Genomic DNA, 18,694 nt, shown 5'->3' with positions numbered 1-18,694 from the left:
TATTTGTGAGAATATATATTTCAGTTTTTTTTTTAATGAGAGTTCAGTTTAGATAAAAATGAAAAATAACTGAATTGAATTGAACATAACCATGATACAAATAATTCCATCTCTTGTAATCAGGTACCAAATAAAGTACCAATAGAAAAAAGGATAAAACACAAACACCAAACAATAACTGAACACAAGCAAAGATGCCAACATCAGTGAAGTTTATTTTCTCTCAAGATCTTTTGTTTCCATTTTAATATTTGGCCAGAGGTGCAAACACACCTCTGGGGGAAAAAAATTACTTTCTGCAAACAGCATCAATGTTTTAATCTCTCTGTCTCTCTCTTGCTCTCTCATATGTATATAGTTTGTCCACCTGACTTCTGTCTTGTCATATTGCATATTAGCTAAATGCATCATGAGAAACCCAATGTCACAGCAGACAGTTTACGTCACAGACAGCACAACACTGAACTGGAGGGATTTGCCATTCAGACGTGACGCGCACGGCACACCAGCTCGCAATTCTCCCTAATACTCTTTTTAATGCCTTTAAATGACATTAAGAAAAGCTCATTCATACGGACACACTTTCACTCCAGGTCAAGTACGGCTGCCAGAGCAAAAGTCTGCCATAATCCTCTCACACAAACATTTCCTACCAGCAGAGAGAGAGAGAGAGAGAGGGAGGCAGGGCAAAAGAGTAGCGCAATACACAGACGCACACATTCACACATACATGCACACGCATACACGCTCTCTCTCTCCCTCAAATTCTTTTGCTTTTGCCCATTCTGTTATTTCACATATGTAGTCTCTCTTTCTCCATCCTTGCTCTGAATCATGCAGGATTGCAGGTTAGTGTTTCACTTCAGCACACATAGAAACGTCTGGAGAGCTAGCAGAGGGTCTCTGCTCTAGCTATGAATTAACCTGGAATTCTAAAATACTGTATATACTATACTCACAATATTATCATCAGTATCATAATCTTTATATACAGCCAGAGTCTGACTGATATAAACCATGTATTTTTTCTCCCAAGATAATTATTCTAGAAAATAAATTAAGTACCTGTGCAAATATACACAAATCGAAGTGTTCACATTTAAGACATTGGCGCCTTCCAGTGGCCAAACATGGGTACAACCCCACAGAGCTGTAGGATGCAGCTGATTCAAGTCAACATGAGTGCACAGAGGTCTTAATGGACGTCGAACAGATACAGATCTCAGCAGTCCAAACCAGACAGAGCCGGTCTGATGCGGAGACCGGGTCAGACTGGTCCAGGACGTGCAGTCTTTACCCTGTTCAGTTTGAAACAGGAAGTGTCTCCACAACAGGAGTCCAGTCACAGAGCAGACAGAACAATGACACAAGGATTTCCAGTGACTCAGCAATCGGACGAGGAGAAACTGGGTGTCTTTGTGAATGTGTGGCACAAAGGCAGAAAATAAAGTCAACAACAAAAAGTGGATGGACGATGAGATGGCAGACCTGCAAGGTGGGCTGGGAGGCTCACTGTCTGGCTAAAGGTCAAAGGTGAAGCACCACAGCAATACCTGTGGTGTCAGTCAAAGCATTTGACATACTTGCAGCAGACAAAATCGAAATCAAGTTTCCTGTACCATAATCCAACTCCCTCTCATGAACAGAGGGAGATGCCATCACAAACATGGAGAAAGTGGCATATAATCCTTCAGTATCTACAACATATTTCACACATGACAGCACAATGACTCCTCGATCAAAAAGTAACAGACCAACCATATCAAATCAACATGTTTATCCAAACTGAACTAGCAAGTGTCCTATACACCTTCCTTACTAAAAACCAAATTGTTTAAACCCATGTACTTGCTCAATATCTCACCGTCCACAGGCTGGCAGCACCAACAGGGCCAAAGCATGGCTTTACACTAAGGTAGAAACAACTTCTAGACATGACAGTAACATCTATTGCTATTGCACAATTATCACCACTCACAATTACATTTTGATCACCCTCGGTTGTTAATTGCTGTTCGTTTTGTGCTTGGCAAATTGACAAATATTGCAAAACTAGGCCTCGTTATACAACAAAAACCAGAACTGGTTTGGTCAAAAAGCAAGCCAAGAGGATTATTTGAAAAAACAGATAAGCTCCAAACAAACAAACCTATTTCTACCCATAAAAACAATCTGAAGCAGCATATATCCTCGATTCAGGTCTCAAACCTGCAAATTAAATCTCTGCTAAATTGATAATAACATTCTTACAATCTGTTAAAGAGACAAACTTGTGTATGGCTGAAAACCAACATGAGTTAGAGCAAAAACAGGGCCAGTCCATGACGCAACGTCCATTTTTAAACTGCATTTCTGTTTGTGTTACACAGCATTGTTAATATTTTGCAATGAAAACCATACAGATGCCATATTATTACAAGATTGCAAGTTCAACTGATCTTCAATCAAAAAATCACTTATTTCAAAGCCCTGTTGGTGCATTTGCCCCAAAAAACATTTCGTTAGTAAGAGCACTGAACTTCTTCCAGCATGAAAACATCCTGCATTTTAGATATCTGGTGCCAAAATGATTGGGTAAGGGATCAAAAGATTTTTTCAATACTAATTTAGTCTAATGTACTAATGTAAATCCTGGGAATTGTAATGACAAAAAACTGACTATGCTTTAATGTCGGCAATTACAAAGCCACAACATATTTTGCAATGCGAACACCATTTCTGTATTTGTTTAATACTCGAGGTGGTGGAGAATCTATTTTTAATTTTTCTACTGAATACCTAGATTGACGATTAAATAATATTGAATAGGAAAGGTGTTTTTCTAGACATAAAAATTAATCAGATATCTACAATGCAGGAAGCGTGTCTTCTTTATAACACTGAACACTAAAATCACTCATGTGATAACCTCAACTCCACTAAGACCGGGGAAAAGGAGAGGTGACTATTTGCAAAGGATCCCTAAATAGGGATGAAGGATTAACAACCAACCAATCAACTAGCCTGTTCGAGAAGGGTCAGAGAAAGTCATTTGGCATTAAATGTCTCTTCTAAATTAAAAAATGATAGGAAGTAAGTAAACTGGCACTATACATCAGAAAAACAGATTTTCTAGGGAATAAAATTTAGCTTGGACAATCTCAAAAACAAAGTGTAGATGGTTGGCTTGCAGCCTGATCAAATTTGTGGTCGCCAGCGAATGTGATGTAGATTTGGGTGGGCACTGTGAGCTATGATGAAGTTAGGATACGTTTGCCAACTTCACATTTGTGCATATAGTTCATTGGCAGCTACAGTCCTACATTGTCAATGATTCAATGTTCGACTCTGTATTAAGAAATGTAAGACACATCAAATCACAAAAACATAAAAATGATGACCCGTTTAAAATGTCAAGACTTGTTGAAAACATACAAAAGTGGTTAAAAAAAAGAATGACATCAATTATTGAAGTAAGAATTTCATGACTATAATGAGAATAAAAATACTAAACTGGATTCAATCCAGATCCAGTGAATGAGGCTGTTCAGAGTGTGTGTGTGTGTGTGTGTGTGTGTGTTTGTGTGTGTGTGTATCTGTGTTAAGAAGCGCTCAGGTTTATGTTGTTCATGGTAGGGGTGTGCTTGTTTTTGTATTTTAGATTTCCATATTGAGTGTCCCGTGCTTTTAAGGTGACTGTGTTTGTTTACATGTATGTGTGTTCAGTGTTGACTGGAGGAGGGATCAGATTTAGTTTTAAGTCTATAACACATAGGTGGGGGGGGTCAACGTCAGTTCGCTATAACAGCGGATATAGTGAGGGGACGTCTACGAGTCTCCTCCCCCGTCCCCTCAGAGCTCCACCTCTTTAGAGATCTGCGATGCAATGTGCCTGAAGGCGAGGGGGGCCCCCCACAGGCGTGTGTAGCGTACTCCATTTGCCTCTGCGGGACCCACACTCAGTTGGCACACCTCAGCTTGGAATGCGACTTTTGACCCTGCTGACCCATGACTGCAGCACAGCAGAAACGGGCCAGCGTGCCGGACCTGGCAGCCGCATCCCCTCGCTGCCTCACGCAAGGCCAGTACCACTTCTGCAGGGGCCCGGGGGGGACGAGAGATACGACACCTTACATCCCACCCCCCTCCCCCGCCCCAGGGCTCGGACGCTTTCTGATCCCCAGATAAATGGCCACTAGGAAATAGAGAGAAAGAGAGCATGAGAACTAGAAAGACCGATATAGATTTACAAAACAAGTTGCTGCAAAACTCATATTTGATATTCACATATTCAGAAAGAAGTCATTGCTTTCATCCCCATTGTTTTCTTCTGGTTTATTTTATTTTTTATGTAATTCTATAATGCTATTAATATTCTTTACTATTACTAATTATTAATATTATTTTTATTTTAATTATTGGAAGATTTTTTCCCTGTCACTTTGTGTATGTGCTTTGGCATTATTTAAATGTATAACAATTATGTTATAAAATATCCACAGCTGAAGTTTATATTATTCTATTCAATGCATTTTGTTGACAAAGTCTGTTCTTATAGTCTGCAAGAAAAGAAAATTCATTTGGATATTTCTCGATCTTAACCTGTAGTATCATATGAGGACTCACCCTGTGATCGAAGATCTGCTGACTCCCTCAGATTCATTTGTGACCCTGCAAAGAAGTACACATCTTGAGATGATCTGCATTATCCCAACAATGTCCGATCCATGCAACACAAGTCCAACATAATTAACAAAAAGGCGAACATGCGTATTTGGACCTCTCAGATTCTCTCAGTTAATTTGCAATTAGGTCAATATAACTGACTAACCCAATGCTGACCTGGGCAAAGTATAACGGGTCATAACGAATAAATTTTTTTTGCATGTTCCTGGATGCATGCAAAGTTGCAAACTGATTAGGGACAAAACCTCCATGCAGCATCCTCCAAGCTATCCTCACCCCCACATATTTATCAGACATGCACAATTCTGCAAAGGACACTGCATGCAGACGAGCATGCCATTTGAAGAGACAGACGGACGTGCAGCGGCAACAGACAGGCAAACAGAGGCATACAGGGAAACTTACTAACTGTTTTGGATCCCTGTGGAAGAGTGCAACCCGACACTGATTTATTAGAGCCCTGGCGTTTAGAGGGGTCAAGATTGACCCTAGAAGAGAGAAGCACAATGAGGAGAGCAAGAGAGAGAAAGTCAAAGACAGAAGGATTGAGTGATAGTAAGAGCAAATGGGGAGAACAGAGGTAACAGAGAATTAAGAACAAAGAGGGAGAGATTAGGAAAGGTACACATTTGTAAGCTTGGAAAACTTGAAAAAAGGCAAAATGCCAAGGAATGATGAAGGTGTGAAGCGAGAGTGTAAAACCAACTTTTAAGCTGAGAGAATTCCCCAGTGTTATTGGACAAGTAGCACTCTAGAACTTTTTTTAAAGGAATCACATTTTTTGCTGCAGTAATGTGTTGAGGAAAAATCATTAAGTGGTAACATTTTACAGTCGGGTTCATTTGTTAACATTAGTTAATGCATTAACTAACAAACTAACAATGAGCAATATATTTGTTACCGTATTTATTATTCTTTGTTAACGTTAGTTAAGGGGGGGGGGGGGGGTCTTATGTTATTTCATGCATTCTGACTTATTTACACTGTTAAAGCCAAAGTTTCAAAACACGAGTTGGACATATGACAGAGTATTTCTGTGCCAAATACACTACTTCCGGTTTCGGGGAGTTTTTTTTTTTCGAGTTTTTATCACCTAATAAAGGGCGGAATTCCTTGTATGGGCCCTTACTGATAAGCGTACACGCACACATCAACCAGAGCAAGAGCACGCCCATCAACACGCTTCGTTGATTTTTCAGCAATGTCACCAAAAGAGTGTGTTTTTGGTTGTGAGGGAAAGATTACCTTTTTCAGCTTCCCAAAGAACCCAGCGTTAATGGTGCGTTCACACCAGACGCGACTTGCGCAAATATAAATCGCGCTATTCGCGTGTAGTTGGACGCTTGAACATTTTGAGTTTACTCGCTTCATTCGCGCGTGACATTCGCTTCTTTCGCCGAGAAATTCACTTCACAACAGATGCGAATTCGCGTCATGAGAGGGGCTCTCCCGCTTCAGACACTTCCACTTCTTTCTGCACACTTCCTCTGAATAAACACAACTTGTCAGCAGGAAAATAGTAGTAAATTACAGTGAATAAGCTCAATTGGTTGGCTTTAGCAAGCTTGTAGTCTCAATATGTATATTTAAATAGCCTAGCTCAAATTGAGTAAAGACCGTTTTTTCAACTTGCCAGATTATCCGACCTCCTCACTCACTCACATCGCGCCACAGGATGTCTATTCGCGTCTTTGCATTGACTTAACATGTAAATCACACGCGCTTAACGCTTTATTCGCATCTGGTGTGAACGCACCATAAGGGAACAGTGGAGTTTTTTTTGTTTGTTCCCAGAATTTCGGTGATGAATGCTTTGTAAACAAGTCCCAGTTCGACGCTGGATTTGCAGATCGCGGGCGGTGAATAAAACTGCATCAAATGTCTGTGTTTTGTTGGCAATCGGCACACAAGTGCATACAATGTAAACCACATGAAAGTTTTTGTTCCTCTTTTATTTATAATGACGTCACAGCTTGCAGATGATCTCTACACAAAAGCTGCGCACGCTCGTGACTCTTTAGCTCGGCCCACGGCACTGACGGCAGGCACGCCTCCAGAAGCTCAGCTTTTTTTCTGAAAGACTCGGTACAGCATATCTATCTTTTATAAATGTGATAAAACTAAAGACTTTTCGGAGATATGAAGGATTCAATATTACTCTATATGTACTCAAGATTAACATGAGACTGGTAGAAACTGTGTGTGATAACTACCCTTTAATAAAAATACAGCTGTTCATAGTTTGTTCATGTTAGTTCACAGTGCATTAACTAATGTTAACAAATACAACTCTTGATTTTAATAATGCATTAATAAATGCTGAAATTATAATTAACAAAGATTATTAAATGCTGTAGATGTATTGTTCATTATTAGTTTATGTTAACTAATGTAGTTAACTAATGTTAACTAATGAACCTTTTTGTAATGTGTTACCCAGTCTATGCATTTATTTGTTACAAGAATGTGTCTGTCAAAACCATATTTACAAATTTAACCATTTCAAGTATTAGCTAAAAGCTACTTGCAGTGACTGACAAAGTAACCAGAAGTCATTAATTTTCATTAACAGTTGTTGATTTCCTGTTACAAGAGTGCCAGCGATTTGATTCATTTGAGAAAAGTTTACATTTATGCAAATGAGCACAATGTAATGATTACTAAAGAGTGAAGATAGTGGAGCACTGTCTCTTGTCAGATACTGTAGTTCAGTGTAGGCGAGATGGAGGAAGTTAATTAGTGATGAGCTGAAATAAATTGTTTGTACAATTAAAATTAAAATTTAGCAGAAAGCCAAAACCAAAAATAAAATTTTATATATCCAGGGCTCGACAATAAGGACAACAGTCGAGAATGGCGATTGGGACACAACATGGAAAAGTCACTTGCCCAATTCGGCAGCACTGGCATCGTTACGATAGCCTTGTCCATTTAAATATTCAAGCGCAACAAGACCCGAAGGAGAACACAATCTGTACTCACACACTGTGTGTGAATTTTTGTGTGCGCAACACACATCTGAATCCGATGCACAGAAAGCCGCACCTCAAACAGCGCACAAATACTTAATTGACCTCTCGTCCACGTCTGCTTCAACTTGAATGAACAAATTTACACAAAATTATGTGAAAATGCCTGTATTTAAGAGTATCATAGTAAACATAGTCAGTTATGTGTTAAAGGTAGGATAGGCAATGATTTTCATAATCACTTTTTGTTATAATTGTTGAAACTCTCTTCACATCCTGATAGCAATCAAAAACAAAAGTGGTCTAAATATTAAAACGTACATTTCTATTCTGTTGAAGTCTCAGGACCAGGTCTAACCTATGTATTACCATACCTACGTGCACCCTGCTCGCACAGACATCACACATCATTAGTGCATTCTGTAAGGTTGCAGAGTTGTATAAAGTTGTATACAGTCACCGAGCACCACAAACAAACCACAGCCACCTTTTACAGTTCCTCCAGAACCAAAACAACAAGCTTACGCTGCGTTCATGCTATGTCATAATAACCACAATTAAGAAACGGCAACCCGTGACATACGTTGATTATTACTGTAATGTTATGTGCTTTGAAACATGAGGTCATTTAATGCTGTCTTTCATGATGTTTTGCAGACTCTGCTGTGTGCGTTCATGTGTTTTGAAGGAGGCGTGGCTTTGGAGAGTACTTTGAAGGGAGGGTGGGATCTTATGCTTTTAAAGCTAGCTTGCTATTTCTAGGCTCTCTGAAATTGTCTACCCTACCTTGAAGTGAATGTAACAAGTAGAGAAATAAAACGCATCTATAACAATACATTGGATCCGTACAGCAAAATGACAGCAGCCTAATAAACCTGCTGCTGTCTGTCACTAATGTTAATCAGTTAATTTTACAGTGAAGAATATGCAGTGTTGTTTTACATTCAATTGACTTTATACAATTTCTGTAACTTAAAATAACTGTTAGACCTACCTGAAAAATCAATGCACCGTTTATTTCGTTTATGTTTGTTCTATTGTATTTATTGGTGCTATTGCTTGTAATTTGATTATCTGTATTTTATTACTGTTTACTTGTCTTAATATTAAAAATTTATATGAGTTAGGTTAATAGCTTTTGGTGTCATAATCTTATTTATTAAAGGGTTAGTTCATTTTTGGGTGAGGTCAAGTAAAAATTTGAAAAAATCCTTAGCGCTGTACCATGATATCTGTACATTAAAGGTGTCCTAGATTCAAAAATTGAATTTACCCTGGCATAGTTAAATAACAAGAGTTCAGTACATGGAAATGACATACAGTGAGTCTCAAACACCATTGTTTCCTCCTTCTTATATAAATCTCATTTGTTTAAAAGACCTCTGAAGAACAGGCAAATCTCAATATAACACTGACTGTTACGTAACAGTCGGGGTGTACGCCCCCAATATTTGCATATGCCAGCCCATGTTCCTAACATTATGAAAGGCATTAGACAAGGGCAGCCAGTATTAACGTCTGGATCTGTGCAGAGCTGAATCATCAGACTAGGTAAGCAAGCAAGAACAATAGCAAAAAATGGCAGATGGAGCAATAATAACTGACATGATCCATGATATCATGATATTTTTAGTGGTATTTGTAAATTGTCTTTCTAAATGTTTCGTTAGCATGTTGCTAATGTACTGTTAAATGTGGTTAAAGTTACCATTGTTTCTTACTGTACTGACAGAGATGAGAGCCGTCGCTATTTTTTTATTATTAAACACTTGCAGTCTGTATAATTCATAAACACAACTTCATTCTTTATAAATCTCTCCAACAGTGTAGCATTAGCTGTTAGCCACGGAGCATAGCCTCAAACTCATTCAGAATCAGTGTAAACATCAAAATAAACACTGTACTTACGCGATTAGACATGTTGCATGACGAACACTTTGTAAAGATCCATTTTGAGGGTTATATTAGCTGCTTGAACTTTTTTTATGTTGTTTAAGGCAAGCGTGAGCTCTTGGGGCGTGGAGCACCAGATTTAAAGTGCTACACACCCTGAATCGGCTCATTTCTAATTATGCCCCAAAATAGGCAGTTAAAAAATGAATTAAAAAAAATCTATGGGGTATTTTGAGCTGAAACTTCACAGACACATTCAGGGGACACCTTAGACTTATATTACATCTTTTTAAAAAAAAGTTCTAGAGCACCTTTAACCTCCTTTTTGGTCACGGTGAAATGTGCCCACATTGCTTATCTGTTGTAGCTTATCCACTGTATGCATGAAAAAACGCTAGTTAAATGTCACTGTTTTGATCGTTTCGGCCCTCCAAAACAGTTTTGGCTGAACAGTTTTGTTTCAGCTGAATATTTTTAGTTTGATTATTATATAATGCACTACACACTGTTGCATCCAGCAGCCCAAATGCCCGGTAGTAAATAAAAGTACAGTGACCTACCAACCTCAACCAATAAAATCTTTGTCAGTGTAAACAGCTTTATAATCACTTACCTCTGGATCAGAGACAGCTTTCCATTCTAAATTAAGCTTAACACTGTTTTCTGTCATGATGTGAGATATTTTAACTATGCATACATTTTAATTTGTATGATGAGAGCTTCTCGTCTTACCTGCGTGTGAGTTTGGAGGTGAGTTTGCTGAACAGGTTAGAGGTGGCCCGGCTGCGGGCATTTGGCGGCAACGCTCCAGCGTCATGACTAAGGGTGGGCGACGTCGGCGGAGGTCCATAGGTGGGCGGTACACGGTCACGGAGCTGACCCCCGTGGAAGGTGCTCCGGATTGTGGATCCACGTGTCAGCCGACAGCGCTCACCTGAGGAAGAGGAGGAAGATGCTCCCGCTCCAACAATACTGAGAGTGGAGGGAGAGGTGGGAGGGAGGCGGTGAGACAGAGAGCTGAGGAGAGACAGACACAGACAATGAATGAGAGCCAGACAGTGCACTGCAATATGCAGCACAGTGACAGAGTGTGACTGTGTTTGTGAATGTGTGTGTTTGTCACCTGTTGTCTTTGCCGTTCTGCAGCAGCGAGTGTCGGTCAGTGCTGGAACGATCTGTACATACGTACGTGTTTCTGCGGGTCATAGTACTTCCTGGGATATTGTTCTGCAAGGAAGACGGCACACAATATTTCACTAATCCCCCACAAAATAAAGAATATCAATACAAAACAAAATGCTACACATATACACATAAAATGGGATCCAACAGTCTGAGACCATCTTGAAAATCTAGAAATCAAAATGTAATTAAAATAAACAAAGTTATAGTGTTAAATAAAAATAAAAAAGAATTATGATGCAAAATTATTATTTTTTATATTTAGGATTCAGTCTATTATGCTCATCAAGGCAGCATTTATTTGCACAAAAATATAATAAAAATGGTGAAATATTATTACAATTTAAAATAAATTTTGTATTTTACTATATTTTTTATTATAATTGGTGCTCAAGAAACATTTGATACATTTAATTTGAAAGAGAAATCTTTTGGAACATTATAAATGTCTTTTCTGTCACTTTAGATCAATTCAATGTGTCCTTGCTGAATAAAAGTATTAATTTCTTTTAAAAAAATCTTTCTGACCCCAAACATTTCAACAATAGTGTATATATAATAAAATAATAATTAAATTATAGAACTTTCTCTCACTGTGGTGGCGGTCATCTCCTTGCGCCGATCAGGTATCTCTGCCTTATTGGGGTTGTTGGCGGTGCTGACCATTGGACTAGATGGTGGTAGGGTTCGGCTGCCCATTACACTACAGCTGGCCTTCCTCGGCGGCATGCGGCTCTCACGCAGCTCACGATCTCCACCACTGGTCGGGCTACGCTTAGGGTGCATCACGGGCATGCTAGGACCACCTGCAGAACAAACTAGTAATGATTATAATCATTAACTATTAGGAGTATGTTTGTGTTTAGAGTCGAAGGTCAAGTGTCTCTTACAGAAGTCACTGTGCCGTCGCTGACGGTGGTAGGTAGAGGCGCTGCGCTGAGTCTTGCTGTGTGAGGATGACGAAGATGATGAGGAGGAGTGTTTGTTGGTTCCATTGGTCATTGGGCTTGGACGCACACGTGGCAATGTCATACTGCCGCTAACTCGTGACTCAGCGCCATCCTATGACCAAACGGCAATAAAAATAAATAAATAAAAAATAAACTCTCAGAATCCAAGTATTTGTTTACCTCATGTATTATGTATTACCTCAGTCTTCAGGCCCAACAGTAGATATGTAGCCGTGACTTCATTATATTTCTGATTGAGTAAAGAGTCCTTAATTTCTTCTGTAGTAAAACCCATCCCAACCATAATCTCTGGAAAGACAAAGAAATCAGTGAGAACAGACACAATCAGTCTCTTTATTCTATGCATCACTGTAACAGAACAGTTAGATAGAAATAGTAGTAAAATACTTTAACCAGTTTCTTACTGGTCTACATGCTCACCAATGCGGTTGGGGTCACTATAGTCCTCTGCTGGCTCAATGTGGGGCTTCAGCTCATCGCCCTCATACCCTGCATTCATCCACTTATCCTTCATCACTTGCTGTGGAGAAAATACCAGCATCCTGACTACACAGAAACTTCTTAGCTCAGTCATTTGTTTGCATTGACTTCATACAATAATAATAGATTTTGGCGACTTCCACCAAATGCACGCTGTACATCCTACAGCACAGACATTTTACAGAGATATAGCTCAGCAGAGAGGGGTCATATAATGTATCTGGTATCAGCTTTAGGATTTGGTATGGTAGAGTGTATCAATGAATGTGAAAGTAGGCACCTCCAGAAGAGGCAGTTTCTTCATTAGGTCGATAGGGTGACGGACCACCAAAAGTGCGAAATGGACATATTTTTTCAATCGCATTCAACCACAGAGTTACACTAGCTGTCACTGTTGTAGACTCTTTGTTCTGCCTCTGGATATATAGTCCAATCAGCGTCAAGTCATGTTCTGTGGAGTACCGCCCCTTTTTGGGGATTCGCCAGAGTGTTCTCATAGACTTAGATAAAGATTTTTTTTTTCAAACTGCACACATTGCAGTGCAATCTCTATGAGTTTCGGGAGGGCTAGCACCTACAACTAGGCTAAGTGTAGTGTAAGATAGCAGTAACTTTAAAGTGACTATTGTAGGGTAATCAAAATAGCCTAATAATTAGTCTGTGCTTTTATTTTTATCTATTTTCATTTTTAGTTTAGTAAATTTAACTTCTGCTTTAAAAAGCATTATTTTGTTTTTAGATTGTAATGTTACAATATTAGAATGTAATGTGATTTGACCCCTCTTTCAGCACATAATGTATAGCATAGACTACACCGGTTACATTAATTATGTTCAATTTGAACATTGTTTGCATGACAATATTAGGCAGGATGTGAAATAATTTTTTTTTAAAATTAAATACAGTTTTTTTTAAAAATTCAAATAGAAAATATATAAAATACTGAGATTATACCGTACATTGCCATTCAGCCCAAAAATACAGAGATATGATTTTTTTTTGACATATCACCCAGCCTTATATTACGGCATGCTTTAAATGCTGATTTTCCCATGTTTTAGATAAGCAGTAGTTATACATTATTATATCACTTTATCACATTCAATCCTGCATTACTAATTCGGCATCACTGACCTCTAGAGTGCAACGTTTGCTGGGATTAAGCACAAGAAACCTGCGCAGAATCCCCTCACAGTCTGTAGACATGTAGAAGGGTACACGGTACTTCCCTCTCAACACTCGCTCACGCAGCTCCTGGAAAACACATGCATCAGCAAACAGTGTGACAAAGAGAAATCAGTGTGGTCTTTAGGGTCGTGACACACCAAGCCGACGGTTGGCCATCGACCAACATCGGGCTGTCAGTGAGCATCTGTCGGGCTAGTTCTTGGCTTATTCAGCATGTTGAATTGGTATATTAAAAATTAAAAGTGTTGAAAAAGCGAGCAAAGAAGTCAAGACAGCACAGACAAAAGGCTGTTCTAATTTTCTGTCATCTAACCTGAGCAGTCCAGTGTGCAAATATTTTCATAACAGCATGAGCCACATGGAATAAAGAAATTGATCAGCATGATTGATATTCAAAATGGTAAACAAGAGCCGCTTTGAAAGTTTGTGTATCTATAACCAGTTTTGGTTTCTCTATTTGAATGACGCATATAGACCATTGAAACCCACTGATATAGACAGTTATTTCCTTACACGCAGGTTCAGAACGCATGTGCTAGTTGACAGTCGCCTGTAGTAGTTGCAGTGTGTTCAAGCACAGCTTTTTGCTTGAGATACAGCCGACGAGAGGTGACAACACAGTCAGCTTCAGTCGCCACTAGTTCTTTGACTTTGGCTAGGTGTGTCACAGACAGTAAGATACTAAAGAATTTAGAAATAAGGATTTAAAGAACTTTAAATTAAAATGTTTAAAACAAAGTACAAACAAAGTTCCTCTGTAAGATTTTTAAAAAATTATTATTGGTCCCACTTTATATTAGGTGGCATTAACTACTATGTACTTACATCAAAAAATAAGTACAATGTACTTATTGGGTTCATATTGAATTGCAAAACACTTTTGCTGCTTTTGAGGTGGGATATGGGTAAGGTTAGGGAAAGCTTTGGTGGTATGGGTAGGTTTAAGGGTACACTCTAAAAAATTCTGGGTTAAAAACAACAAACCCATGGACAAACCCAGCGATTGGGTTGTTTTGACCCAGCTGTTAGGTTGAATCTTTAACCCAACCTGCTGGGTAGTTTTATTTAACTCAACAGATGTTTAAAAATCACTTTATTGATCACTTAAAACGAACCCAAAATAGGTTGGAAAATAACATTTATTAATATGTTTAATTAATAATAGTTAAATAATAAACATTTATTAAATTGCTTATTAATAAATGTTCATCTTTTGATTATTATTGTTGCCTCTAGTAATTATATGTCTGATTTTTAATTTCCAACATATTTTGTGCTCATTTTAAGCCAGCCATATAGTCATTTTTAAACAATAGTTGAGTTAAATAAAACTACCCAGCACAATGGGCAAACATTTAACCAAACCGCTGGGTTTGTCCATATTTAACCCAACTTGGGTTGTTTTAACCCAGCATTTTTTAGAGTGTAGGGGTAAAGTGTAAGGGATGGTCAACAGTGTAATTATAAATGTAATTACAGAAATTAATTACAGATGTAATTACATGTAGGTGTTTTAAAATATAAGTACAATGTAAAAACATGTATGTACACAATAAGTGCATTGTATCCAATGATTAATTTAAATTTAAGTACATAGTAGTTAAGGCCACTTAATATAAAGTGGGACCAAAATATATTTAAAATAAATGTGTTTTTTTATTACTTTCTATTTATCAAAGAATTCTGGAAAAGATTGTAGTTTCCACAAAAACATTAAGCAGCACAACTGTTTGACAATGATAATAATAAGAAATGTTTCTTGAGCATTAAATCATCATATTAGAATGATTTCTGAAGGATCATGTGACACTGAAGATTGGAGTAACTGTTGCTGAAAATTCAGCTTTGCCAACACAGGAATACATTCCAATTTATACAAATGCAGCCTTGGTGAGTAAAAGAAATGTCTTTAAAAAACAATAAAAAAAAACTTTCCAACCTCAATCTATCGAATGGTAGTGCATTTTTGGTGTCAGTTTATCAATCTGAGAATATTGCAATAAGACACTGTATCAATTCTTTCCCCGTAGGATGTAAAGTGGCAGCAATGTATCATTGTGAGTGTAGGAACAAAGTAACTGTACCTTGAGGTTCTGTCCATCAAAAGGAAGAGACCCGCTGACCAGCGTGTAGAGGATGACACCCAGGCTCCAGATGTCCACCTCTGGCCCATCATACTTTTTCCCTTGAAACAACTCTGGAGCTGCGTAAGGCGGGGAACCGCAGAAAGTGTCCAACTTATTCCCCAATGTAAACTCATTACTAAAGCCAAAGTCTGCTATCTTTATGTTAGCATCTGCATCCAACAGCAAATTCTCTGCCTACAAATACAGAAAGACATGAAAGAGTGAAGGAGACAAAAAAAAGTTGTACAGATGAACTGTGTGAAGGAGAGAAAAACAAAGAGAAACAAACAGGACAGAAAATGATATGAACACATACTACAAACACTAATACTACTTTATACTTTTACAGTACAGTGCTTGTCCAGTTGTTAAAAATTAGCTTTTTATTATTGTTATTTATTTACTTTTTTTTGCATCTTTAAAAATTATTCATTAATATCAAAACTGAATAAGATTTAATGGGATTTAAAATCTGAATAATTCAAGATATATTCTCTCACACAATTGCTTCTCAAGTAAATGAAAATTGTGTTAGGGATGTTAAGATATTTTTTGTGAAAAACAAGACAAAAAAATGCAGATTTGCAGTGTAAAGATTCCAGCTTATACCTTCAGATCTCTGTGAACTATATTCTTCTGATGACAGTAATGAACAGCTGACACAATCTGAAACATAATTTTTTTAAAATTACAACCCAGGTAAAACACATGAAACTGGAGCTGAAACTGTAAACCAGGGGCTTGCACCTTGATCTTAAACTGTATGTGCTGTAGTGATGAGGTAAATGTCTCACCTGTCTGAATTTGGCTCTAGCCTCAATTTCTTTCATTCTCCCATGAGACACCAGGTAATCAAACACCTCACCTGGAAAGCCAAATCACACATGAATAATGTCCCAAAATATCATAGTTGCACCTATAAATGTTATAAGTATCAAAGGTCTTTTTGCATTATGTTTCAGCTCTGGAGAAAAACCAAATAAACCACCCTATAGTGAACACACACCTCATAAAGTACTTTGTATGTACATAGTATTTACTAGTTTATAGTTACACAATGTAGTATACTCTATACTTCAGTATGTACTTTAGAGCTCACCTCCACTTGCATATTCCATCACAAGATAAAGCGTCTTCTCTGTTTCAATAACCTCAAAGAGTTGCACTGTAATACACAAGAGTAGCTGAGATTAAATATTTTTGGAAAGCTTACATTTAAACAGCATTAGCTAATTATTTTGCATAGTCAGTATTATAAAAGCAGCATTCATGCATGCATGCATTTGTTGCATTTTAGCAGATCTTACCAATGTTGGGGTGATGGAGAGTCTTCATGATCCGCACTTCTCTGAACAGCTGCAAGAGAAAAGAGAAAGAAAGTACGAAAGAGAGGGTGGTGTGATTCTTCAGTGATTATCAATAAAAAATGGCATTTTAATTCTGTTCCCAGAATATATTGATATTCTTATCATCATCAACATGAAGCCTTAAAGGTGCCATAGAACGTGTTTTCAAAAGATGTAATATAAGTCTAAGGTGTCCCTTGAATGTGTCTGTGAAGTTTCAGCTCAAAATACCCCATAGATTTTTTTTATTCATTTTTTAAACTGCCTATTTTGGGGCATCATTAAATATGTGCCGATTCAGGCTGCTCCCCCTTTAAATTCTTGTGCTCCCCGCCCCTGGAGCTCACGACTGCCTTAAACAGCATAAACAAAGTTCAAGCAGCTAATATAACCCTCAAAATGGATCTTTACAAAGTGTTCGTCATGCAACATGTCTAATCGCGTAAGTATAGTATTTATTTGGATGTTTACATTTGATTCTGAATGAGTTTGATAGTGCTCAGTAGCTAAAGCTAACATTACACACTGTTGGAGAGATTTATAAAGAATGAAGTTGTGTTTACGAATTATACAGACTGCAAGTGTTTAAAAATGAAAATAACGACAGTCTTGTCTCCATGAATACAGTAAGAAACGATGGTAACTTTAACCACATTTAACAGTACATTAGCAACATGCTAACGAAACATTTAGAAAGACAATTTACAAATATCACTAAAAATATCATGATGTCAGTTATTATTGGTCCATCTGCCATTTTTCGCTATTGTTCTTGCTTGCTTACTTAGTCTGATGATTCAGCTGTGCACAGATCCAGACGTTAATACTGGTTGCCCTTATCTAATGCCTTGAACATGGGCTGGCATATGCAAATATTGGGGGCGTACATATTAATGATCCCGACTGTTACGTAACAGTCGTTGTTATGTTGAGATTTGCCTGTTCTTCTGAGGTCTTTTAAACAAATGAGATTTATATAAGTAGGAGGAAACAATGGAGTTTAAGACTCACTGTATGTCATTTCCATGTACTGAACTCTTGTTATTCAACTATGGCAAGGTAAATTCAATTTTTAATTCTAGGGCAACTTTAAGGTAGGACAGTAAAATACAAATAGAATATATACTGTCTCTCAGTATGAAGGGAGTACCCAATATACCATTCCTGTTGCTGTGGAAACCCCAGGATGCACCTGCACCAATCTGCATCTTTCCCATAATACATCTCACAGATGTGTGTTCAGAAGTAATTGCTTTGATACACCCCTAATTCACGCTATTAAATAATACATATATGTACATGAAGGCACACACACACAAACACACACACACATACACAAGTGAAAATTTAACAGATTAAATCAGTCTGTCTGCTAATCAACACAGAGGTCTAATCAAACATAATCAAACATTTAGGAGGAGCTCGTATATCTAATCATGTCAATCATATCACAAGAATGATCATATCAGCTGTTTTCCTCACTTCTGTGACTTACTGAGGCTTTTCAACTTATAAGCCGATCACAACACTCTTCTCTTTTTTATCACATTGCCTCATTCTCTCATAATGACTAAGCACAATATTGTGTTAAAACAAAACAAAAAATCACTAAATCTATTTAATAACCACTACTGTCGGTTTAAGTTGGCATGAAATGGAAATTCACATATTTTCTTAATGTTTGTTATTGATCTTATTGTGAACGACTCATCTATGTTTTTTTTTGGTTTTTTTTGACCTTGTAATTTTGCTTAGTCAAAATGTCATAACTCCATTGTACAGTGAAACAACAGATTTCTTTCTGGTGACGTATGCTGGACTTCTCCAATTATTCGATCCATTGAAACCCACTCCGTTCTTACAATCGACTGCAA

General features: G+C 37.8%; 1 protein-coding gene across 3 annotated transcripts in view; it reads right to left on the bottom strand.

Annotated features, from left to right (window-relative positions):
* Positions 1-16: 16 nt before the first annotated feature.
* mark4a (MAP/microtubule affinity-regulating kinase 4a) overlaps positions 17-18,694 on the bottom strand; it is a 30,318-nt gene continuing 11,640 nt past the window's right edge. Inside the window, exons 4-18 of one of the 3 annotated variants that reach the window (XM_067408433.1) lie at positions 16,782-16,830; positions 16,574-16,639; positions 16,269-16,339; positions 16,084-16,140; positions 15,433-15,669; positions 13,295-13,414; positions 12,101-12,200; positions 11,859-11,968; positions 11,600-11,771; positions 11,304-11,515; positions 10,651-10,754; positions 10,260-10,544; positions 5,071-5,153; positions 4,582-4,650; positions 17-4,205 (exon numbers count right to left, since the gene is read on the bottom strand). In XM_067408433.1, the coding sequence (XP_067264534.1) occupies positions 3,832-4,205; positions 4,582-4,650; positions 5,071-5,153; positions 10,260-10,544; positions 10,651-10,754; positions 11,304-11,515; positions 11,600-11,771; positions 11,859-11,968; positions 12,101-12,200; positions 13,295-13,414; positions 15,433-15,669; positions 16,084-16,140; positions 16,269-16,339; positions 16,574-16,639; positions 16,782-16,830 (2,109 nt within the window). In that variant the 3' untranslated portion in view covers positions 17-3,831. The remainder of the gene's footprint in view (positions 4,206-4,581; positions 4,651-5,070; positions 5,154-10,259; positions 10,545-10,650; positions 10,755-11,303; positions 11,516-11,599; positions 11,772-11,858; positions 11,969-12,100; positions 12,201-13,294; positions 13,415-15,432; positions 15,670-16,083; positions 16,141-16,268; positions 16,340-16,573; positions 16,640-16,781; positions 16,831-18,694) is intronic. The other 2 variants (XM_067408432.1, XM_067408431.1) reach the window with 2 other exon arrangements.

This window comes from Chanodichthys erythropterus, chromosome 13, assembly GCF_024489055.1.
Source record: "Chanodichthys erythropterus isolate Z2021 chromosome 13, ASM2448905v1, whole genome shotgun sequence".
Taxonomy (NCBI): domain Eukaryota; kingdom Metazoa; phylum Chordata; class Actinopteri; order Cypriniformes; family Xenocyprididae; genus Chanodichthys; species Chanodichthys erythropterus.
This window is presented reverse-complemented; position numbering and strand designations above follow the sequence as displayed.